The sequence below is a fragment of the Lithobates pipiens genome, unplaced genomic scaffold, assembly GCF_037356315.1.
Source record: "Lithobates pipiens isolate NorthernLeopardFrog02 unplaced genomic scaffold, aLitPip1_a1.2 Scaffold_8, whole genome shotgun sequence".
NCBI lineage: Eukaryota > Metazoa > Chordata > Amphibia > Anura > Ranidae > Lithobates > Lithobates pipiens.
Window position 1 is genome coordinate 300,792,188 of NW_027507903.1, and position 26,847 is coordinate 300,819,034.

Below are 26,847 nucleotides of genomic sequence, written 5' to 3' on the forward strand. Positions count from 1 at the left end.
CCTATTCTAAAAGATATCACTCCCAGTTACTTTCCCTACCCACTGATTGATATTCCTCCATGTCCATCTCACACCCCCTTGATGACAGACCTCTCTCCCCAGCCTGTCCCCCACATCCTCTCATCTGCTGACCTGTGGCTGGGGGAATCATGCACACAGTGTTATTGTGTTCTGCCAATGGGGAGCCTTCCTTACCCACAGAATACAATGATCAGTGTTGCTAACTATAGCTGGCTGCACTGATTGTTTTGGGAAAAACCTGACAGGCTAGTTGTACTCAAGTCGATTAATAGATTGACTTGTGTACAACGGCTAGCCTATACATAGATCGACTATGGCTGGTCTCTGCTTCCCTTCATTTTATTTCAAGTATGGACCGCTTAACCACTACGTAGTCCCTAAACATCCTTCCACAAACCTTTATATTTTTCCTTCCCAGATTCCTTCATCCTTTTCACCTGTACATAATGCCCGCTGTCATACCATTCACACTCCTCTCCTGTACATACTGCTAACTGTCATACACTTCATAGTATGACACTACATAGTGCCCACTATCTTACAGTTCTCTCCTGTACATAGTGCCCACTGTCATACCCTCTACACTTCTCTCCTATACATAGTGCTCCCTGTCATACCCCCCCCCCCCCACACAATCCTCTCCTGTACATACTGGCCACTGTCATACACTTTTCTCCTGTACATAGTGCCCGCTGTCATACCCTCCACATTCCTCTCCTGTACATACTGCTCACTGTCATACCCTCCACAATGCTCTCCTGTACATTCTACCCTCTGTCATACCCCCACACTCCTCTTCTGTACATACTGCCCATTGCCTTACCCTCCACACTCTTCTGCTGTACACACTGCTCACTGCATATCCTCCACATTCCTCTCCTGTGCATACTACCCACAGTCATACCCTACACAGTCCTCTCTGGTACATAATGCCCACTGTCATACCTTTTACATTCCTTTTCTGTACATACTTCTCACTGTCATACCCTCCACAAGCCTCTCCTGTACAAACTGCTCACTGTCATACCCTACGCACTCTTGTCCTGTACATACTGCCCACTGTGTTACCCTTCACACTCATCTCCTGTACATACTGCTCACTGTCTTCCCCTCCACACTCATCTCCTGTACATACTACCCACTGTCATACCCTTCACACTCCTCTCCTGTACATACTGCCCTCTTTCATAAACTCCTCTACGGTACATAGTGCTGGCTGTCATACCTTCCACACTCATCTCCTGTACATACCACCCACTGGGATACCCTCCAAACTCCTCTCCTGTAATACTGCCCACTCTCATACCCTCCACACTCCTCTCCTGTACATACCACCCCATGATACCCTCCTCTCCTCTATATTCTGCCAACTGTCATACCTTCCACACTCCTTTCCTGTGCATAGTGCCCACTATCATACTTCCACACTCCTCTCCTGTACATACTGCCCACTGTTATACCCGCCATACTCCTCTCCTGTACATACTGTCCCCACCATACCCTCCACACTCTTCTTCTGTACATAGTGCCCACTGTCAACCCACCACACTCCTCTGCTGTGAATACTGTCCACTGTCATACCCTCACACTTCCCTCCTGTACATAGTGCCCACTGCCATACACTCCACACTCCTCTCCTGTACATAGTTCCCACTGTCATACTCTCCACACTCCTTTCTTGTACATACCACTCACTGTCATACCCTCCACACTCCTCTCCTGTACACAGTGCCCACTGTCATACACTCCTCTCCTGTACAGAGTGTCCACTGTTATACCCACCCCATTCCTCTCCCTCACCTGCACATACTTCCCTCTTTTATACCATCCATACTCCTCCCCTATGCCTCTTATTTACAAAAAACAATTCTTTAAAATTATATTGAATATTCTCAATGTTACCAACTCTAGAATGGGCATACTTTTGTTAGTTCAACTAAAGGAAATCTTCTCAGTTCTCATATTTTTTCTGCCCATTATTAGTACTGATTTAATTTTGTGATTACTACTGTGATGTATAGAGAAACATAGGGGATGTCAGCTACTTTAAATATACCACTGGTAAAAAAAAGTGTCCCTGAAAATATTTTTGAAATGTTGGCAACTATGCACTTGGCCACTGCCCAATGGCCCCCGGGTCAGTAGGGGGCCCAATGAGAGGCTCCTGGGATCCTGTGATATTAAAACGGTAGTAAACTTTGCTAACGTTACTACTTTTTAGATGCCCTGAGGTAAGTTATGCCATAATGTACAAGTAAGCACAGCATAGTAGCACATTAGGGTACACTTACCTGTCAGACTGAGCCCTGCAGCGCTGCACTGTGATCAATCCGGCGGGTCCTGGGCACTTCCATCTTCACCCGGTCTTCCTTCCGGGTTCTGTGCCTTCAGTCACTTGCCTTGGCCGGGCTGCATTGCTGTCACTCCCACTCATGCTCATGCACATCCTCTCTCTCTCATCCACCCTCTCTCTATTTAATTTAATTTGTTTAATTTGTTATTGTTATATAACAAAAAATTGTATGCATTTTTATTTATTTATTTATTTTTATAAAAAGCCCCACCAAAATCCTCAGCACCAGGCCCACGATGTTCTTAATCCAGCCGTGATTTCATACATGTCCTCTCCTACATGCATTTTTATGATTGTATGTTTGTGTGGGGCAACGGATATGCTTTGACATTTTTTCATTTTTTGTTACTTTCATATTATTTTAGTTTAGATTTTTTAACATTTGTATTTTTTCTTTACTTTAAGGCATTGCGATAACAAGTGAGTGCTTCTATGTTTTACAGTCTGCAAAGGACATTAGGTCCTTGATTTCCCCCCACTCACCATCCTGACAACATTTTTTTGTGGTCCTGGGCTTTCAGGAACCACAATCTCTTTTATTGTGAGATCCATACAAGTGATCAGGCTATGCTACAGCCACCCAGATCACTTTTACTAAAATCTGGTGCCTATTAAGTAAAATATAAATAACTTCACTGCTTCTACTTTGGCCACAAGCTTGTTTTAAAAGGTTAAGTAGTTAATGAAGAATGTGCATTAATACACCAGTAACATATCAGTTCTATTATTAATCAAAATTGATTTAGGCTAATTTCTACTACTGCACATGAAGGATAAATATTATTTTGGTATATCAAAAGGACTCCCACAACTCTATTAGCATGCCAAAATAGCAATTTTTTTAGGTTAACCATTCTGTATAATACAAACTTTTTAAAGAAAATGTGTATAACGTTTACATTGCTAGAACATTTTCTTGACATATGACATATTCAACACGGGGTACTCCATTTGAAAAACATCATTATGATAGCTCCCGGTCAGATCCAGGTTAAAAGGATAAAAAAAATAAAAATGGGTTAGTGTGAATACCCATCACTTAGAGAACGATATATGACTTCCATAAAAGTTTTTGTCCACACGTAGTGATAACTGAACACCAGAAAACACCAGAACCCCACTAAGTGGACAGAAGTAGAGCCTTGTAATTTTTTTCTGGCTTTTTTGTAAGGCTAGTTTGCAGGATTTTGGTAAAAAAAAGGGGCACAAATGTCTGAGGACTGATTGCAATATATAAAACGCAATTGGTGAGGTCATGATGACCAATATCGTTGGTCAATTTAGGTGGCAGGTTACTGACTCACCTAATTAGGTGGAGTTCCTTATCAAGACAGGGGAAGCAGTCAAGATAAAAAGGAACTGGGAATAGGACCCAGGGTGTTTTTGCCTTCAATAAAGGAAAAGGAACAAACTGCAATTTAACCTGCTATATCTATATTAGAACAATTGGTAGAAAAAGTGTATCACTGAAAGGAAAGCATAAACAATAGGACATTACACATGGTAAAAAACGTCACTTAACAACACATGCCCATAATCTCAGCCATATCCAAGTCATCCTCAAGTCATTTGGTGTGACTTAACACATCATGCTTAGGTACATCAGGCGAGGTGAGTTCTGGGAAACCTTGAAAGCACAGACCCATATCCGTATTGTGCTTAACCATGGACCTCCAGACTCCCTATTTGCCTTTAAAGCTGGTGCATTAGGTATCTACAGTATTAAAGATATTGATCATCACAGACAAATAAATGCAATTTTGGGCTGGAAGGTGTCCCTGCCAGTTAATTAACAAGGCAGGTTTGGTTTCTTGGTGCAGTATTATCAGTCATAGAGATGGTAAAGCAGTAGAATGCAGCACATGGTGATGTAGCAATGTGACTTGAGTCTAGGAGGAACAATAGATATGCAGTAAGCCTTTTAATCATTCAGCATCATGTTTCCATAAAACATTTAAGACAGCCCTGCATGTGAGTTAAGTAGAAGGATATAGTCAGCTGAGTCAAAGCAAAAAGCTTCAAAAGGTATTCAGGCTGTGATCACTTGCTGGGTATACCAGCTTGAAAAAGGCTCACTGTTGGACGATATTGAGTTTGTCCTCGATTGCAAGGACAAGGTGGTAATTCCAGAGTCCTTTGCAGGGGTCTGTGGGCATGCAGGGTGCAAATCTCTGTATTCCTAGTCCTGGTGACACACACAAGGTGCCATCCACTCAAAACCGGCACGGGGCCGTCTGGCTGTCTCCTTCTGGTTTCCGGTTGTTCATGGACTTCAGGTTTGCGGAAACAAGGTGGGGGCTAAAAGATGATGAAAAGCCTGGGGCTGGCTATTGGCAACGGGCATGTGTAGGCACATGCCTCGACATGTTTCACCCACTTGGGATATGAGTTTCTTCAGGGTGAAGTGTTTGCCTAAACAGAATCCTTAACATGACCATGACTAGGCCAAAAGTGATGTAACAGGAAGCAATTCCCTGGGTGTCACTCTGAATGCAGATAAAAAGGGTTGTATATAACTTACAATACCTGGTTGATCCTGCCTGTTCCTGTGTTCCTATCTGTCAACTGACCAAGCTAATCGTGACTGCCAATCCATGATAGTGTGGCCAGTTTACATCTTTCCATCATTTTCCATCACCATGCTCTCTCCTCAGTGTCCTTGCATCTCTCTCTCTCCCCTCCTTCGCTCCCTGCTCATCTGCGTGAAGCTGATCAATTCCCTGCCTCACCCCTCCAGTGTAGCCCAGCTTTAAATGACTGATCATTTAACAGCAGCTGCTCTTTCCCTCCTTTTTTTTATGTACATGTGACCAGCACAGCACCAATCAGTATTGTGCTGACACTAGGTCAGAGGGCACAGATTCCTCTTCTTCTTCCTCTTCTATTGGACTTATAGGCTGGGTGAATACCTATTGGACTAGTGTGAATTGGATGTTTCCCCACATCCAATTCGCACAGCAGGAGATTGTGACCAGCTCTCTATGGAGCTGGTTCACACATCTCTGCAGCAGCTCTGATGCAAATTTGCACAGGAGTCCTGTGCGTCTTTTGGTCTATTTCAGGTCCAAATTCAGCCAAAAATGTGGGCTGAAATCAGACCTGAAATGGTGAAAGGACCTGCACTGGACTTCTGCTGTGAGCCGCTGCATGCTCATATGTGAACCCAGCCATGGAGATTTAGAATGAGTGAAGAAAAAAAGACATGACAATACAGAAGTGCTGCATAAAAAAGGCATTTAGCAAAAAAAAAATAAAAAAAAATAAAACACATACTGCAGGTTATATTGGTCTACAAGAGAAAGTTTATGATGATTTTTTGTCCAGAGACTTTACAACTACTTTAAGGTGAATATGCTGTTAATTTTGCTAGAAAAGTTGCTCTGTGCAAGAGAATTTTCTCCAGAGTTTAGTGAATGTGGTGCAATTTCACTTAGCAAAGAACACCCAATAACTTGCAAGGAAAAGAAAAATATATCTGCATTTTTTTCTAACATGTGATTAGATGAAGGAAGCCTGCAGAGCTTTGTCTCATTCACTAAGCTCTGTGGCTTAGTCCCTTGTAAAGTACAACTTTTCTTGTAAAGTGAACTGCCTTTTTGCCTTTAGTAAATCAACCCTTATGAGTTAGTATTAAAAAATGCACTCCCTGTGGTGCAGATATATTATCGCAATAGTTGTAATACAAAGAAAAACAGAGAAATTGCAAGAGTAATTGAGCTTCATTAAAGTATTTACGGTAAACCAAAGATCTCTATATTTAATAAAACAATAAAAATGTGAAAGAAAAAAACCCATAACAATAAAATACAAAACAGCAAGTGTGTAATGTGAAAGTCATATAAAAATGACTAATCACTGCAATAATTAAAAATATTTGCTAATTGAAAATATACAATGTTTACCCTTACTCTAAACCCAGATTTTACTAGTACAAGAGGATAATAAAAGATGATCTATACAAATGCACACAGCCAAATGCACATCTTGAATTGTTTTAAGATGGAGATTGGCAAAGTTTGTATTGTATAGAAAATATTTCAGTTGCAGATACCAAGCTGGGAACAGGAGTGCTTTCTAACAATGCCTGGGGGTTGTCAGCAGCAGAGCTTGTGGATTATTTCTATGCTTCCTCCGTCAGCTTAAATACAATGGCACAGACACATATGGTCTTTTACAATCTGCTTTTTGTTTTTGGTTGTTTTTTTTTTATATTTTAGTTTGGGTAAATCTATATGTGGTACCTTATCTCTGCTGGTACTTAGTGCATCATTAATGTACTCACTAATACAAATTAGTGGACACAGTTTATGCATTCACTGCTCTCTATATGTGATGACTGGAAGGATGTTGGTGTATATCAAACACAAGATGGTTGGAACCAGCCTTCAATTTATTCAAATAGCATATTTAGCATTGTAAAGTCATTGTGATAATGAGAGTTTGCAATCATTTTGTTCTGATTCAAATCCAACTTGCAGTAGTGTTTTTTTTTTTTTTTGAGTTGTGCACACAGCAGGTGGTGTTCCTCAATATTCATGTAAAGCCTTCAAGCCATTTAAATCCATAACCTAGAATGATTTTGTGCAATGGCTCAGTGAGAAGATCAAGTCATTAACCTTACTTTCTTTTAGTAGACATCAAGGAAAAGTCTGAGATTTATAGAAAGTAATGAACTGCTGGTTAATTATAAGACACTGTAGAGAAAAGGTTATATACAGGTTACCATTATGATGGACATTATAGCTGCTAAGAGCTAAAATGTTTGAAAGCTGGACAGTGTATGGACTTAAAATATTACCAGTGCGTTTTTTCACTTTGGCACTTGAAAAATGCATCTGTGTGTCCAGTTCAGTTCAGTCATCAATAAGATGCTGTAAGAGACTATAGAACTTTCGAAGTAATACCAAATCACTATTCTACCCCTTGATCCACAGAATGAAATGCATAAGCATGAAGCTATTAAACTTATAGTGAAGGGCATCACTTTGTACCAGCTCTCTAGGGACTGTAAAGCCTGGTTACATAAATGCCATTTTTATTGGCTTTTTCTAAAATGTAATTTAAAGGAAATTGGCATTTTTAATGTTTCACTTACAACATTATTAAAATACTGTTTCCCACCAAACTGAATTTTTAAACATTTTTTTTGGTACATTTTCCCCAGGGCAGTCCCCTGGCCTTGATGTATTTATTATAGGTACTTATATATAGAACTGTCAATTTATGCAGCACTTTACATATATATTGTACATTCATATCAGTAGCTGTCCTCAAGGAGCTTACAATCTAAGCTCCCTAACTTACATTTATACACATACTAGGGCCACTTTAGACAGGACCCAATTAACCTATCAGCATGTCTCGAGTGTGGAAGGAAACCAGAGTATCCAGAGGTAACCCATGCGAGAGCAAAAAGAGCATGCAAACTCTAGGCAGGTAGTGCCATGGTTGGGATTCAAACCAACAACCCTAGTGCTGCTAGATGGAGGTGCTAACCACTTAGCCACTGTGCTGCGTCATGCTATTTGTTTAAAAATCCCTTTCCTTTCAGCCCAGAAAATGTCCAATATTATTTTTTAGCATTTTTCTCCCATTGACATCAGTAGGGTTTGAATTTGGCATCTGAACTAGTTATGTTCTACGAACTCTCAAACCAAACCAAGTCTCTACTAGTTACCTTTTTTCTTAGGGTGACAATATATTGATTGAATTATTTTTATACATGAACATAATAATAATGTTGATAATATATGGGTCTTAATTATAACTGGACAAAATGTGAATATTAATGTATAAAATAAATTCATATCACCCTGCTCAACTAATGAAGATTTGGTTGACTTTCCATTATAAAGCGTTACTTCCACTTAAACTTCAATTTTTTTTATATTGGTTAGAGTGGGTAAAGATAAAAGGCTCTGACATTTGATTGTTATTAGTGTGTACTGTACTTCTTGTCCTGGGCATGGTTAACAAGAACATGAATGTAAACGCAGCAGAGGTTCTAACATTTCGCTGCTCTATTCAAAACCGGAGGTGGGCTTTAAGTGATTGGTTATACAGAGCATTACTGAATGAATTCTCCAGCATTGGTCTGTATAGTGACATGGAAGCCATTGTCACAAGCTCTATTCATTCTGATTTATCCAACAGGGCCTTTGCCTAGTTACATGTAATGAAATTGCAGTACATAGATTGAAGGTCGATACGGGTCTTAAACTGCAATTAGAGGGAGACAATATTAATCAAAGTAAATGCGAAAGTCAATTGGGATAGTGGAAGAATGAAATTGTTTAGAAAGAAGATCGGTCTTACCCCCTAAAGCTTGTTTCATAACGAAATCCATGTTTTCTGTCTGAGATTTCCTTCCTTATCAAAGAGATATTCACATTCAGAACAGCTGGTGGGAGGTGCTATTAATTTAAAAATAAAGAGAAGAGGGTCAGAACATAAAGAAATAAGCACTTCACAAAAATGAAACAATACAACATATTAGGTAACATGGGTTAAAAAAATGCAATTAGATCCTGCACATAATTTTTTTTTTACCCATAATGGGACCTTACATTAAAGTAGGGCTGTGACCAAACAATAAATTCACATATTTAATGCAAGCTGCCCATACCGGTAAGACTGGGCTCTCTATTTCTCTAGATACCCCCTTAAAAGATTTGTAAATACTTGTTATTGGACAGGCACTTTTTTTGATATGGTAACAATGCTCTTCCTCTTACAGTAAATCTGTACAGCACTGTCACCTTTGCTGCTGCTATAGCTGAAGCAAAGTATCTGCTAAAGCAAAGCCAAAACATATTTTTTTCTTTTAAATGGAGTAGGGAAGGGTTAGGACCTTGTCAAGTTTTTAATGGTGTCTGTGTCCCTGCTGAGGAAATTCAGTCTCTCCATGTGTGCTGGTGAGCATTACCACCAAGACAGAAACTGATGGGAAATCCCAAATTTTACAGTTGTCACCAGAGCATAAGGTAAATGTAAAACTACAAATGGCAGAACCTGTGTGACAACTTTTTAAGAGCTGAATTCCTTCTACTTTGGGGAGATTTTCTCTAACTTAAAAGAGAAGTATGGGTTTGTTTGTTTTTTTCCACAGTCATACTTACCTAGGTAGATGCTGCATCTGTCCCCCGTCACCCCATCACTGAGAACCAAGTCATCAAACGTCGCCGATGACTCAGTTCTCACAGATCCCTGAGCGGAGAGCTGCTGCTTTTCAGTCAACAGCTCCCCTGCTCTGCTCCTCCATGCTCATTGGAGCGCTGAGGTGTAGAGGGGCAGGGAGCAGCCATTTCAGCCTCTCAGCGGCTCACTGAAAGGCTGAGATGCCTATCAGTCCAAGCACCTGGTGGATTCAGACTTCCGAAGTCGAGATGAAGTGGTGCGTGAACTGATCCTGGTAACATCAGCAAAGAGCGGATGTCACAGGAGCGCAAAACTAATTGCAATCCTATGACCCTTAGGAGAAGCCCAGCCAAATGAGCTGAAGTTGGATTTTTCCTGTCTCTCCAGGACAGGAAGCAAAGGAAAATCTCCCCTAAATGATACAAACAGAACTTAATAAAAGGTAAGGGTTTTAATCTTCCTGCTCTATCCAAAACAAAAAAAAAAAAAAAAGTAGCTAAAGGGGCTTAAAGAAGGAATCCAAATAAAAAATAACAAGGTAAAAAGGACCAACCCATTAAATGATATAATAACAAAACCAGCTTTTTCAGCAAAACGTACTAGCGATCCACATACATTTCCTACAGAGTACTTTTTCTGCCACTAGATATCATCAGTGTGATGGCTAGTATTATTTAATCCACATCTTCTGAGCTTAAGTCATTCTGGACTCACACCAGCCTGTGACTGAACAGTAAAAGGAGAATCAGAACAGGGATGAACTAATCTCTCTGTCATTCTGCTCTTTCCTCCTTTCAGCATACTTCTTTTCAACACACGAACTGATTGGCCCCCTGTACTTCTTCTTCCTCTCACACTCCAGCTCTGGTTAACAGGGACTGCAAGAGTCTGAAACCAGGTCAAATTCAGGAACATACTGTGCTTCCATTAAAAATAAAATGTACTTATCTATTTAATGATTATATAGTTGCATTAAATTGAGTCATTTATGTCTCGCCAGAGTTCAGCTTTACGTAACTGTATCCTAGTGAAATATTTAAATTTGGGTTTGGTTTGCAAAAGTCCCAATGCTGCCATCAGTATAACTATTCTTCCAGTTAATTTGCTAAACAATAGATGATATCAGGTGCACAGAAATCTCTTAATTTTGCTGACATTTTCTTTTAGTTTAACTTGGGAGCTTTAATGTATTTTTAAACGACTATTCTATGCTTCTGTCTCACTGCAAAAGAAACTTCCTAATTATATGCGTTTGAACAAAGAGGGACATGACACTTTTTCTGGCAAAAATAGAATCCTGGATTATTTTTGGGACCAGCTATTATAGGTTGTACAAAGCCAACACAAACAGCAGATTTACAGAGGAATGAGCATGGCGCTTAAAGGAAAGCTATGTATATTCTCTTTTCATGGGACAATCAATGAAAACATGATACTTCAGTTACAGAGGGGATCTAGTGGGCTGAGTCATCTATTGTGTTATTATGTTTGTAGGAGACTCCGGTGACCACATTCTCCCATCATAGATCTCAGTTCTCTTTTCATCCCAGGTTGTTCCCAGTCTTCCGCTGAACTGTTCATAACATAAAAAGCAGGCAGCAGGTGGGCTCAACGGGACTTACAACATAAGGAATTTCCAACATGGTTTTATTAATGTCAATATTTCAGTGGGGCACAGCCCACCATTCTCAAGACAGTCTGTCTTGAGAAAAGTGAGCTGTGCCCCACTGAAGCATTGACTTTATTAAAACCACGTTGGAAATAACTCCTGTTGTAGGCCCCTTTAAGTGTAACTGCTGCCTGCTTCATATTATACATACAGCACTTTTTACATAAATTGCACCTGGCCAATAACCCTAAAAGTGTATTTAAGGCAAACGTATACACTACCTGTTCTTAACATAAGATTCATAAGATAAAATTCAGCAGGTGGCATGCATCAGGGTAAGGGTTCAGGAACCTCCCATCCAGAGATCTAGTCACTGGTATCCTGATATAAGAAATGTTAGATGGTTTGGAGCCTAACTCCAGGAATTTCTGTAATGATTCTCATTTATCCATGGTATAGCTAGTAATAGACACATTGAACTGGACTTGTTTTGTAATTTTGAAGTCATTCTATAGCTTCTCCAAGCTAAGCAGAGTGCCCATGATGATGTTAAAAGGTTGGGGTTGCCAGTGTAACTGGCAAGGAAAGCCTGAAAATAGTGTGCAGCTCTGTGCTGGGCAAGGTGGAGATACATTCTCTAAAGTGGTTGCAAACCTCAGACATGAAATATGAACAAAGCATATCCCTCTATAATGTGTACTAAGTGTCATTTCTGTCTGCCGCTTCTTCCCTCTGCTATCAACATGAATAATTTCTGACAAGTTTTCCTGACACCAAGAGAAAACATGATGGGGAGGGAGCTCCAGTTGATTGACTGCAGTAGATGTGCTCTCCGCACCTTTTTTTTCTCATATCTTAGACAAGCTTTATAAATTCTGAACTTTGAAAGGATGTAGAGAAGAGAATACTGCAGACAAGCAGGTACAACTGATGTAAAATGATTTTTTTCATCTCTGTTTATCACCTGAGGCCAATCACTTCACTGAGAATATGTAAGGGTTTACAACCATTTTAAAAGCCAGTAAAGACCAGTGATATACTGATAACATAATGGTCAAAACAGTATGGTTGGAGCATATGCAAGTATTCAGTTAAAGACTATTGATTTTACTTTGACTTTTCTTGTCTGCCTACGTGCTCCGGTTGACTGCCGCCAGAAAAGGCTAAGTAATTAGCATTTTCAGAAGAAAATTCACAAAAGCAGCCTTCATATTTTCTTTGGAGAAAGTTTAATTTAAATATTTCTACCAGATCACAGAGCTTCACTTTTACAAAAACACTCTAACCAGTTATTTATTTGATGTAAACAACTGTGATAAACCTATAGACCCTGTAATGAACCGCTGGAAAGCTAAGATAATTATGTGCTGCAATGTTGTTGGAGTGGCATCTGACAGTTTTTTGCGTTCAAAACAGTCCCAATTACCACAATTATAAAATGTTATGGGAATTACCTGAATCTAGTTGCTAGATCATGTAAATGAGGAATGGCATACAGCAACCAATGGGAAACATGTCAGTTTAATCCGAGGAAAAGAGATTATTTCCTCTTCATTTACCAAAGGATTAAGCATTTGCAATGTGGACATTTCTTCCACAGATAGGACCCAAAACTGGCAACAGATAAATATGAAAAATTTAGCCGTTTGTGATCACTGGCATACACAGGGTTTACACGCATCAGGCAAAGTCATATCATCAGAACGGCAAACTGGTATACCAAGAAAAATCCTTTTTACCCATCACATCGCTATAAATTTCCACAAAACTGCACTGACACCTGTCCTTTTGAGGAATACTTAAGGAAAACACTATTTTAAGCCTTTCTGCATCATGAATGTTAATAAGCAAGCTCTTTTGTTCATATGCATCTGTATGGTATAGTTGCCTTAGTTATGTGTATATTGTACTCAAATAGGTCACGCTGTTATAGCGAGAATTCTATTTAAAATGAGCTGAAGTTTCTGTCTGCAGTTATGTACTTGAAATCAAATATCTAGGTATTTTAAAAGAATATTCACTTGTACTATTAATGTTTGATTTGTCTAAAAGTAAATCATGCTGCATCATATTTTCTTAATAGTAAAGTATATGTGTAGCCTTTTTTTTTTTTTTTTTTTAAGAATTGGGAATTGTTAAGTACCATGCAGGGACTGTTGATGGACACTCTCATACTGTTCTTCCATAATCAACAAATATTAGGAGTCTGGCTATAACATATATGTTGCCTGATGGTATTGTACCCCCACGCTGTCACATTCCATTTATCTGTTGGTTCCAGAGACCTGCTGGAAATACAGCTCAGCTCTTAGCAATATGTTACATATCGTCTGGTCCTGCTCAGCCCTACAGACCTTCTGGACACAAATTAGTATATTTCCCCATGTACAAGTCAACAATGGTTCCAATGTGTAGAAAATATAGGGTTAATAGAACACCTGACTAGCTCCCTTAAGGGGACAAGACAACTTGGTTCCACTGGATAGAATTCTCTTTCTCAGAAGAAAACAAACAGCTCCTTGGCAGTCCAACACAATCCAGCCCCAATCAGACACTTATCTCCACTAAACCACCCCTTCATTTAACTAATATCTTATACTCCCCCTACATCTCTATTACTCTTTCTCATTTTAAGCCCCCCAGACCCTCTCCTCCCTCCCTCCTCTTCCCCCTCATTTTCCCATCATGGTTCCCTGTGTCTGGCGTGCCCTTCTTTCACCCACTTTCTCATTTCACCCTTGATCCTATACTGCAGGGATCTTTAAACTACGGCCCTTCAGCTGTTGCTGCACATCCCATGAGGGATTGTAAAACTCTGACATTCACAGACATGACTAGGCATGATGGGAACTGTAGTTCCTAAACAACTGTAGAGCCATAGTTTGAAGACTCCTACTATACTGTCTCCCTAGCCACCCGCCGTAATCCCCTCCCATGCTCCATAACCTGATACACCAAAATTCACATTGGTAATCCTTCCCCTACACCCCATTATGCTTTAAAGCACTTACCACCCTCACTTCAATCCACTTTCCCTTATTGTAGAAAAAGAAAGGAAAACACAGCCGGGGATTATTTAGTTACCTCAACAATCTTGTGTAAGTCTCCCTATAACACCATGATTATGATAACTAAGACTTTCCAACACCATCAACCCCCATTGGTTTTGTTCAAATTTTCCCTGTAATGTTTCTCATCATTACAACCTATGTTGTACTATATCATATATATCACCATGATCTTGGGAACATATATACTGTATTATCCCCTGATGATTTGGTACCCTCTTCTGTGCCAGTGGGGAAATTTCCTTTCCCTTTCAGCTGTCCTAGTGACATTTTAATGGAAAGTTAGCGAAAAAAGATGTGGATTAACCCTTGCTTTTTTTCTCATGGATAAAAGTCCCCAGTACTAGACTTGCACAATTTTTTAGGTTCCAAATTAGTTTTTTAACTAATTTCGACAAATTCGTTAATTTGTAAATATCCGAACTGACGAAAACCTGTTTAACATATTTTTCTAAATATTCGTAAATTTGAATATTCAAAAGTTCGTCAATTCTAAAATTCGTAAATTAGTAAGTTACGAAATGTGAAAATTTGAAAATCTGAAATAATAACTAAGTAATAATAACTTAGCTATTACTAACTATTGAATTATAGATATTGGAACTTCCTTTCAAATTTGGCTGTTAGTGAACGTAACGTATACAAATTTATCTAAAATGATGAATTATCCGAAATAACGAAAGCCGTATATAAACGAATGGAATATAACACATTAATAATAATAAATAACAATAATAATAATAATAATAATTTAAAAAAAACTTTTTGTTATTATTATTATTTACTTGTTCCATTCCATTTGTTTCGATGCAGCATTCATTATTTTGGACTAATAAATTTGCATTCATTACGTTCACTAATAGCCAAATTTGAAAGGAAATCCCAATACCTATAATTTAATAGTTAGTTATTATTAGTTAGTTCGCTAGTTATTCTTTTTAATTTTTGGATTTTCTTTCTTATTTTCGGATTTTAGAATTTTAGAATTTTTCAAATTTACGAATTGCAATCATAATGAATGACCTGAAGAATGAAAAAAAAATAAAAAAATTTAATGAAAACAGGCACAGACAGAAAAAAAAATATGATATAGAGCCTAACCCCTCTCAATTCTATCCAAAACTAAAAAAAAGATAGGCCTCACATGAGCTACCGGGGTAGTAAAAACAGGTGGTTGAGCCATGGTTTTACAACCCCCTGACTGCCCACTTGTTCTCATGCCATGACCACAATGCTTTGTGTCACAGCAAATTTAACATGACATGTCAAGCTGAAAGGCAACACTGCCTGTCAAATTCACTCATTCAAGCCATTGAACACTGCCACTTGGCCAAAAAATTAAAATAACAAAAAGTAAAATAAGGCTGTGGCAGAATAACCCTCTGAATGCCTGGTAGCCGCGGCTTATTTTTCAGAGAAGGAACTGGTGTTAACTTAAAGTGGAATTGTGTTGCCTGCCTTCCCACTCCACTGCTCTATGCTGGCATTGCTGATAATCAGATACATTCCTCATTCCTCATTAATGGTATCACTCAGACTTGTGGCTAAGAAAGAAGCTGTTTCAGACCAGGTATGTTAAGTTACCAAGTGTAGAGGGCAGCAGCGTCAAACTACAGAGTTTGTTGAAGTCACATTTAGGTAACTGGAACATGGAGGTGATACTATGAAAATGGAGGTTGTTTATATATGACAGAAATGTATATTTCTCAAGGAATAAAGAAAGTGTGCTTATATTGTAATATTGGATAGTGATACAAAGATTGGGTTTAAAACTAGGAAGAATCTTCAAAGTGGCTTTAGACTTTTTACACTGTCACTAACTGTCGGTCGGAAAGGTCTTCATGGAAATAGGCAAAAAAAAAAAGAAAAACAAGATAAAATGATGAATCTTTTGGCTTAAGCATTACATTCTTCAGCATATAGACAAAGAAACAAAAGAAGAATGGATGGGATTTGAATGGTACTGAAGCCTTCCCTGCAGGAAACACTCATCTTAGATTTGTAAAAACAAATGTTTTGTTTCCACATCATGTTAAAACACTTGAGAAGGTATATCCCGTAAAAACATAGTTATATCCAAAAGACATTGATCATATCCAGAAAAAAATTATAAATATCTCAGTCACTCCTAAGGGCTAATTCACACATATGCATTTTTGGGCTTTTTGCACTTTGCACATTTGCACTACAGCCCATTTAACATGGTTTCCTATGGAACACAATTTGTAGAGCAAACCTGATAAATGCAAAAAGCACTAAAAATGCATAGGTGTGAATCCAGCCTAACACCTTCCCCTGATTATTCTTTGCATATAAAGCATTATATATTGTGAAAATGAAGTCACAACTAGACATCCAGATGAGGGGAGGTGCTAGTATCATGGCGCATTTTGCAATATAACTTCTTCAGAAGTTCAGGGGGAACAGTTGGACGTCACTTCATAAGAGAAAGTTAAATCCAGCTGATAATATGTCTTTCCATATGCACATACACATAGAACTAACAATAGAGTTTTTATTAAAAAAATAAATAAAAAATGTTTACTAAAACATACCAATGCTCATACAGTTAACATTAATAAACACTATTTTTACAAATGTTATATCTCCTCCTTAGAAACTGTGAAATGGTACAACCATTACTACCCTGTTGACAAAATGATTTGGTCCCAGACACCACTGATAATGCTCACCTGATTATGCCTTCTGTACAGATCCTTCACCTTGTCACAGAAACAACAAAATGAAGCTCAAATTACTTTCATCATTCTATCAGTTGATCTCTCTGTGTTTATGCATCCGTGTGATTCTGTTCCCTTGTAACTTTCTGACTAACACACCATTTACAGTAGAGTCACAGTTTGTCATTTTTACTAATGTGACAGCCAAGTCACAGCAGTTATGTTTGCCTTTCTCCATGCAGCACTGTCTGCTCTGCCTCAGACTGAGGTCTTAATGTACATCAAATCCATATATTTAATTTAATTTAACTATAACTCTCTACCACTACTGAGAAAATAAAATACAAGTACTGCTGGTCATGTACTGTACAGTGCAACTGCAGGTGTGCTAAATGTATTAAATAATCAGTTCTATCTTTAGTGATGAGAAAACTGATTTGCAAATCTGGTGAATCAGCAAATGTATTGATTTGTTTGAATATACACATAGAGATTTTGTCAGGATTTTGGGAGAATCCTATCGTTCATAAATATCTATGCCCTGGTTTGCTAAATTTCACACAATTCCTCAATGTGACTAGGGGTGTGCTCACTAAAGTGAGGCTAGACCCTAATAAGGTCTTATTATCCAGTAAGAGGCCATTTTACACACTTTAAAGTGGCGCATGACTGGGTGATCACCTGCAGCACTCGGAAAATAGGAAATGCACGTGTTAAACTTAATTTAAATAACTATTTTTTGTCCAGGATATTGTATCAACTTTTAATTAATTTCTTGATTCTGCACATCACTTTTGCATGACAGCACTGACTTTAGGAATCTGAATAGTATTTATATTGGTCGGATTCATTTTTTACTTACATGCAATTAATTGTTTGTTTTAGACACTTTATATAATTTATGATTAATTGTTTATTAGCACTTATTTAAATATTAGGATTTTTATAATAGCTTACCTGTAAAATCCTTTTCTTGGAGTATACCACGGGACACAGAGCACCATAGTAATAACTATATGGGTTTTAGACAACCTTTAGGTGAATGGACACTGGTATAATCAAAAAGGAAACAGGAAGTGCCCCTCATTATATAACCCCTCCTATACTGGGAGTATCTTAGTTTCTGTAGCAAAGCAATATATACACATATCTCAATAAGAGGGGAGGGACCTCTGTGTCCCGTGATGTACTTCAAGAAAAGGATTTTACAGGTAAGCTGTCATAAAAATCATATTTTCTTTATCGTACACCACAGGACACAGAGAGCACCATAGTAATAACTATATGGGATGTCCCAAAGCAATGCCACCCGAGGGGAGGGAGACACAAAGCAAATAGCCGCCACCAGGTGTGAGGACCTATACTGCTGCCTGCAGCACACTGCACTCGAAGGTGGTGTCCTCATGCCATCTTACATCCATTTGATAGACTCTTGTGAATGTATGTACTGACGACCAAATAGCGGCCTTGCAAACCTGAGGCACAGAGGCTTGGTGATGCACTGCCCATGAAGCACTGACTGCCCTCTTAGCCCTTGTACAGCCGGTCGGAGATTCTGACGGAATGTGTCCTATCGGACCGTTTTGTCAGATATTCCGACTGTGTGTGGTCTGCATCGGACTGTTTCCGTCGGAATATCCGACGGACCAAGTTTTCCAACTTGCCGGTAAAATTTTCCGACAAAATGCTCCTATCGGACATACTCCGATCATGTGTAGCCTACTCCAACGGACAAAGTGCCACGCATGCTCAGATCAAATTCCTAGACCAAAGCTATTGGCTACTAGCCTGAACGTAGTCCCGTTGTAATTAAATAACGTTGTCACGTTACGTACAATCGGATTTTCCGACAATTTAGTCCGACCGTTCGTATGCAACATCACTTCCGGACCTCTTCCGGAATTAATCCGTCGGAATTACTCCGACGGATTTGGTTGTCGGAATCTCCGACTGTGTGTACAAGGGCTAAGAATGTGCTTTAATCTTAAAGGGAGGAACCCTTCTTTTCAGGCCATAAGCTTGACTAATCAACTGACAAATCCACTTAGCAACAGTAGATTTTGATGCTGCCTGACCCTTTCTAGGGCCATCCGGGAACACAAACAAAACATACGTTTTCCATATCTGAGCAGTCGCTTTCAGGTAGGCTTTAATTGCTCTCACTACATTGAGAGAATGTAATAATTTTTCTTCTACAGAACGAGGTTCTGGGAAAAAGGAAGATAAGGAAACATCTTGATTCAGATGAAAACCAGACACTACCTTTGGCAAAAAGGTTGGGTGCGAATGCAGCACAATCTTATCCTTGTGAATGATTAAGTATGACTTTTTACAGGAGAAAGCAGCCAATTCTGATACTCTTCTTGCAGAGGTTATTGCAATTAGGAATACCAATTTCCTTGTCAAAGGATCAAAGGAATATTCCATATAGGTTCAAAGGGTTGTCTTTGCAACACTGACAAAACCAGATTCAAATCCCTTGGGCACAAGAATGTGGGCTTCAATAGCCACACCGTTAAATTTAACGTTTGTAAGGCAGGATGGAATACCGGTTCCTGTGACAGCAGGTCCGGACGAGGTGGAACAGTCAAAGACTCCCCTACTGCCATTAGCACGATCCCTGCATACTAGGGTCTTCTGGGCCATGCCGGAGGCACTAGGGTTACCGGATTCCCTTCTTCCCTGATCCTGTGAAGCAGCCGTGGTAGCAGTTGAACTGGAGAGAATGCAAAAATCTGTGAAAACTGATTCCACGGGATCACTAGCGCATCTACTCTGAGTGCAAGTGGATCCCTTGTTCTCGCCACAAAGTTGTCCAACTTCTTGTTGAACCTGGACGCCAATAGATCTACGTCTGGCGTACCCCATCTTTGGCATATGGCCAAAATTACCTTGGGATGTAAAGACCATTCTCCTGGCAACAGCTGTTGATGGCTCAAGAAATATGCCTGGCGATCTTCCACTCCTGGAATGTAGACTGCAGATAGGCAAGGAACATGCTTTTCTGCCCAAGACAGAATATGTTCCACCTCCCTTTGGGCTGCATGGCTTCTGGTGCCTCCTTGGTGATAGATATAGGCCACTGCTGTGGCATTGTTAGATTGTATCCTGACAGGAGCATTCCGCAACCTGGATGTCCAGGCTATTAGAGCCAGGCGTACTGCCTGAATCGCTAGGATATTGATGGGCAATGTCTTCTCGGACTCTGACCCCTTCCCTTGAATCGTGGTCTCTTCTAGAACTGCTCCCCAGCCCCATAGGCTGGCATCCGTAGTTACTACTTTCCAGGAAAATGGAATGAAGGATTTCCCCTTCTGTAAATTCCTGGCATACTTTTTTAGCCAGATTCATTGGATAATCCAAGGCTTGGATCTGTTTGTTCCAAGCAGACAGAATACTGTGTTGTAACAGTCTTGAATGGAACCGGGCATAGGGAACTGCTTAGAAAGAAGCTACCATCTTCCCTAGTAATCTCATGCAAAGGAAAATGGAAGGACCCTTCTTTGTCTTGACCATCTGGACCAGCTCTTTTAGAGTGTTGACCATTGCCTGCGGCAAGAACCCATTTTCCTGGGTTGTGTCTATGACCAGGCCCAAATACTGCAAATACTGCAGCCTTCTTACCGGCTGTAAGGATGATTTCTCTAGATTGAGAATCCAACCCAGGTATCTCAGATAACTGACTATTCTGGACACCCCTTGATTTACCCTGCTATTGACTGATCTACCAGTAGCAGGTCATCTAGGTATGTTATTACTGCTTTACCTTGGCCCCTTAGTCTTGCTAGTACTGGGGCTAACACTTTTGTAAACAGTTGGGGAGCAGTGGCTAACCCAAAAGGCAAGGCCACAAACTGAAAGTGGCACTGCTCTATCGCAAACCACAGAAACTTCTAGTGAGTGGGAAATATTGGTACATGCAGATATGCATCCTTGATATCTATGGATGCTAGAACCTCTCCTCCCTGTAGGGTGGAAACAACTGCCCGAATCAACTCCATTCGAAAGGAGCGGATGTTTAGGAAGTGATTCAGATTCCTGAGATCTAGAATGGGTCTGACATCTCCATTTGGTTTTGGTACCATAAAGAGATTTGAATAAAACCCCATGTCCCTCTCTTCTGAGGGAACCTCTATTATCACCGCCTGATACAATAATTGGTCCAGTGCCAGAAATAAGGATTTTATCTTTACTGGGTCCTTGAGAATGTTTTATCTTAGAAGATTCAATGATGGAAACTCTTGGAACTCTAGTTTGTAGCCTAGGGCTACTACAGAGAGGAACCACTTGTCTTGGATTTCCTCTTGCCAAGTTTCTGAAAACCACTGCAGTCTTCCCCCCACTCGATTGAGCAGGGGAGCCCCTTCACAAAGAAGCCTTGGAACTAGAAACCCAGCCAAGAGCTTCTTGCATGGTAACTCGGCTGACCAGCTGTTTAGTCACATAATCCTGCTCTCCTCAGTGAATGGAGTTTAACTTGTCCAAATGGACAATGTACAAGTATTAGTGATCCAACTAATAAGAAGTTGGAATCTCTACTTAAGGCCTCATTTGCTGTAGCTGGTGCAACCTGCAGTGGCAGCAATAGGCATCTGCCAATCCCTTCAGGATCCCTTCGGGATGAATTCAAGTAGGTTTAAAAAAAAAAGTTCCTGCTCAAACTGAAGAGGCCTAAAGTTTATCTGAGCTATCTAGGGCCCTATATTTTGCAGGATCACTAATCTTAGCTGGATCACTAATACTTTTACATTGTCCATTTGGACAAGTTAAACTCCATTCACTGAGGAGACAGCTGCATCTACTGCTGGCAAATCCCATCTCTTTGAGAACTTTTTCTCCATAGGATAAAGAATTGAAAATCTTTTAGGAGGAGAAAATTGCTTATCTGGGTGATCCCAATCAGCATAAATCAGTTGCTCCAGTAACAGGTGCATAGGGAAAGCATGAGAACCCTGTGGGGGTTTTAGCGAACCCAGGGAGGGGAAGGAAACATCCTCCACCTCTGCAGGAGGCAACTCACAGTGCCTTGCGAAAGTATTCGGCCCCCTTGAACTTTTCAACCTTTTGCCACATTTCAGGCTTCAAACATAAAGATATAAAATTTAAATTTTTTGTGAAGAATCACCAACAAGTGGGACACAATTGTGAAGTGGAACGAAATCTATTGGATATTTTAAACTTTTTTAGCAAATAAAAAACTGAAAAGTGGTGCGTGCAAAATTATTCGGCCCCTTAAATTTCAGTGCAGCAAACTCACTCCAGAAGTTCAGCGAGGATCTCTGAATGATCCAATGTTGTCCTAAATGACTGATGGTGATAAATAGAATCCACCTGTGTGTAATCAAGTCTCTGTATAAATGCACCTGCTCTGTGATAGTCTCAGGGTTCTGTTGAAAGCGCAGAGAGCATCATGAAAACCAAGGAACACACCAGGCAGGTCCGTAATACTGTTGTGTAGAAGTTTAAAGCCGGATTTGGATACAAAAAGATTTCCCAAGCTTTAAACATCCCGAAGAGCACTGTGCAAGCGATCATTTTGAAATGGAAGGAGTATCAGACCACTGCAAATCTACCAAGACCTGGCCGTCCCTCTAAACTTTCAGCTCAGACAAAGAGAAGACTGATCAGAGATGCAGCCAAGAGGCCCATGATCACTCTGGATGAACTGCAGAGAACTACAGCTGAGGTGGGAGAGTCTGTCCATAGGACAACAATCAGTCATACACTGCACAAATCTGGCCTTTATGGAAGAGTGGCAAGAAGAAAGCCATTTCTCAAATATATCCATAAAAAGTCTTGTCTAAAGTTTGCCACAAGCCACCTGGGAGACACACCAAACATGTGGAAGAAGGTGCTCTGGTCAGATGAAACCAAAATCGAACTTTTTGCCCACAATGCAAAACGATATGTTTGGCGTAAAAGCAACATAGCTCATCACCCTCAACACACCATCCCCACTTATTAAAAAATGGAGAAGAGGGGGGCCAAAAAGGGGGCTGGGGGTCACCAACCCCGGGACTTTTAGGGTATCAAATCACAGAAAGCAAACCATTTCGTTTAATTGAGAAAATATTCAAATTGACTCAATTAACAATTGAAATAGATAAAACATATAATTTTATTTACATTTTACAAAATCAGTGACAAAACTTTACTGTTACATTCATAAAACTAATCTTGCACGGTACAGCGTGGGAAACCACTCCAGAATTACCCAACTTTGTCCATGAAGAGAAAGAAATGAGCTGCGATTTTCAACATGTTTCGCTCAATTTGAGCTTCTTCAGGAAATTTAAGCAGCCAATGATTAACACTAAAACAACAGAGGTATGCAATGAGTAAATATTAATTAATCAATAAAAAATAATGCAATTAGAAAATGAATTAATATCCAAAAAGAAATAATGTGATTATTGGTGAATCCCCACTGTCAAACATGGTGGTGACAGCATCATGGTTTGGGCCTGCTTTTCTTCAGCAGGGACAGGGAAGATGGTTAAAATTTACCATTCACGACCATTCTGGATGAAAACCTGTTGGAGTCTGCAAAAGACCTGAAACTGGGACGGAGATTTATCTTCCAACAAGACAATGATCCCAAACATACAGCAAAATCTACAAAGGAATGGTTCACAAATAAACATATCCAGGTGTTAGAATGGCCAAGTCAAAGTCCAGACCTGAATCCAATCGAGAATCTGTGGAAAGAGCTGAAAACTGCTGTTCACAAACGCTCTCCATCCAACCTCACTGAGCTCGAGCTGTTTTGCAAGGAAGAATGGGCAAGAATTTCAGTCTCTCGATGTGCAAAACTGATAGAGACATACCCCAAGCGACTTGCAGCTGTAATCGCAGCATAAGGTGGCTCTACAAAGTATTAACGCAAGGGGGCCGAATAATTTTGCACGCCCCACTTTTCATTTTTTTATTAGTTAAAAAAGTTTCAAAACTCCAATTCCTTCCACTTCACAATTGTGTCCCACTTGTTGGTGATTCTTCAAAAAAATATAAAAATTTTATATCTTTATGTTTGAAGCCTGAAATGTGGCAAAAGGTTGAAAAGTTCAAGGGGGCCGAATACTTTCGCAAGGCACTATATATCCAGAATGAACTACCGTATATACTCGAGTATAGGCCGACCCGAATATAAGCCGAGGCCCCCAATTTACCCCCAAAAAAACTGGCAAACTTATTGACTCGTGTATAAGCCGAGGGTGAGACATGCCTGTCCATCCCTGTGTGTGTGTCCGTCCATCCCTGTGTGTCCGTCCATCCCTGTGTGTCCGTCCATCCCTGTGTGTCCGTCCATCCCTGTGTGTCCGTCCATCCATCCCTGTGTGTGTGTGTGTCCATCCATCCATCCATCCCTGTGTGTGTGTGTCTCCATCCATCCATCCATCCATCCCTGTGTGTGTGTGTCTCCATCCATCCATCCATCCATCCCTGTGTGTGTGTGTCTCCATCCATCCATCCATCCATCCCTGTGTGTGTCTCCATCCATGTGTGTGTGTGTGTGTGTGTGTGTGTGTGTGTGTGTGTGTGTGTGTGTGTCCAGCCTACCTTTGTCCCGAGCCTCCGTCCCGTGCCTTGCCTCCTTGCCTCCGTCCCGTGCCGTGCCTTGCCTCCTTGCATCCGTCCCGTGTCGTGCCTTGCCTTGCCCCCGTCCCGTCCCGTCCCGTGCCGTGCCGTCCCGTGCCCTCTTCGTCGGCGGCCATTGTAAAGTTCAAAAGCTGCGCCGCCGCCTTCGCCTGTGATAGGCGGAACACTGAATTTCCCAGCAGCCTGTGTTCCGCCTATCACAGACGTCGTATCATCCTCGTCCGTAGTACGAGGATGATACGATGTCCGTGATAGGCGGAACACAGGCTGCTGGGAAATTCAGTGTTCCGCCTATCACAGGCGAAGGCGGAGCCGGAGGCGCGGCTTTTGAATAGAATGGCCGCTGTCTGTCTGCTCGACACGCTGATCGAGCGGGCAGACAGCGATGACTCGAGTATAAGCCGAGGGGGGCACTTTCAGCCTCAAAAAAGAGGCTGAAAATCTCGGCTTATACTCGAGTATATACGGTAAGTCCATAAGGGATTAGATTAGCAATTTATGTGATTGCAAAATTGAGAAAGGTTCTTCAGATGCTGAATCCTCAGAAGAGGAGTCACCTGAACCTCCTTCTGTCAAAGATACCCCAATATCATCTGCCCATTGTTATATAATACTGGAAGGTCAAGGGCAGGAGAAGGGGGTCTGCTGCACTTTCTCACCTCCTGGGAGGAAGATGCTAACATCTCGGCTATTTTCCCTTTCAAAACAGCCATAGCCAAAGCCAAATCTTCCTTAGTGAGGTATGCAGAGGCTGGAGGTAGCCACCATGCACCATGCCTGTGAGACAAATTGGCTCAGATTCGCCAGATGCTCCAGGTCTTTCAGGGGAGGATGGAACTGCGGGCGTGCGACTAGCCTCAGGCTCTGACCCCAGCTACTTTGCACTCTTCCCTGATGAATTGCCCCTCCTGGGGTAAGACATAGTCCTAAGCACAAAAAAGCAGAGGTACTAAACAAAGTGCATCTACTGCTGAGCTTTCGTCTAGCAATTACATAACATGCTGCTATAAATGCTCAGTCTCAATGCTCAGTAAAACGCGCCAATTAAAATGCCTTCATCCACACACCCATACAGCTTACATACCACTTGTATGGTCTGTGTCCCTCTGTCAGCCAACCAGACACTTCCAGAGTGTAAATCTTTAAAGCAGTGAGTCTTGTGCTCCATGTGCACACTGGTGGTGTTTAAGCCACACCCCCTTCAGACTTAGACCCCGTCCTTTTTTTTAAGGGATCCCTTTCCCGCGCTCTGCACGGAGATAGCCGGCCCCGTAGTGAGGGCAGATCGAGGAGCGGGGGGTCTTCAGCAGGGGGGAACCTGACCTCTCTTATGGTGGATGGTCCCCCCAAACCCCTACTGATGGCTGACAGAGCATGAGAAATAGCAATGCTGCTGCAGGAAGCCTTTGCTGACACTTGAGCACATCACAGGGGAAGCATGGAATGCTGGAAGCCAGATGTGTAGCTTTTACACCCTCTGGTAGCAAAACCCTTTGGACCTGTACAGCACCACTGCTGGAAAACTCTTTGGCTGTATTAACATGACCAAGGTTTCCCGGGTCCCAGGGCCCAACAATCAAAAGAGAAGCATTACAGAGAAAAAAAAATAGTTTCTTCTTGTACAAGGCCCCAGTACCATCCATTTGGCTTTCAAGCCCATTAGATGGATCAGTTTACACCGCCCCTTGATCCCGTCAGGGAATACTTAGCGGAGCTCTCTTAGCACTTCATCAACCATGACCAACACCTTAGACACTGGCAAAAAAACTGAGATACTCCTGGTATGGGAGGGGTTATATAGGGAGGGGCACTTCCTGTTTCCTTTTTTGGTTATACCAGTGTCCATTCACCTAAACTTGGCCTATAACCCATATAGTTATTACTATGGTGCTCTGTGTCCCGTGATGTATGATAAAGGAAAAGTAATTTAAGCACATTTTAATGACAGTGCAACACTTCCCTCTTCTCTCAATGGTACTGCTATGGCTTTAAAAGACCACTGGCTCTGCAGAATTCAGGTAGGTGGAAAAAAGGTGGCTACTTAAGACATGATTATAGTGCCTCGGTACAGCATCTTGGTTCCTATGCCATAGCTACTATTGCCTTTATCATGGCTAGATAATATATGACTAAAGCCATACCCATAATGGTCAAGTCTCACTGTTTTGCTGCCAGTGTTTTTGTTTCATTCTATACACATTAAAACTGAACTCCAGATATGATCTTTATTGCATACTTACTTTGGACTAGTGTATGTATTTATGTAGTTAGTACTGTATATCTCATAACTGATGAACTGCTGTGGAAGCTGACAATCTCTGTAGTATTCAGAACTTCTACAGTGATAGCAACAATCTTCCAAGCTGGACCAGTGTAGGT

At 40.7% G+C, this 26,847-nt stretch overlaps 1 protein-coding gene across 2 annotated transcripts in view; it reads right to left on the reverse strand.

Moving 5' to 3' along the window:
• The window catches only part of CPLX2 (complexin 2), a 306,204-nt gene that overhangs the window by 57,576 nt on the left and 221,781 nt on the right, over nt 1-26,847 (reverse strand). For both annotated transcript variants that reach the window (XM_077472613.1, XM_077472612.1), the window contains exon 2: nt 8,690-8,787. In XM_077472613.1, the coding sequence (XP_077328739.1) occupies nt 8,690-8,720 (31 nt within the window). In that variant the 5' untranslated portion in view covers nt 8,721-8,787. The remainder of the gene's footprint in view (nt 1-8,689; nt 8,788-26,847) is intronic.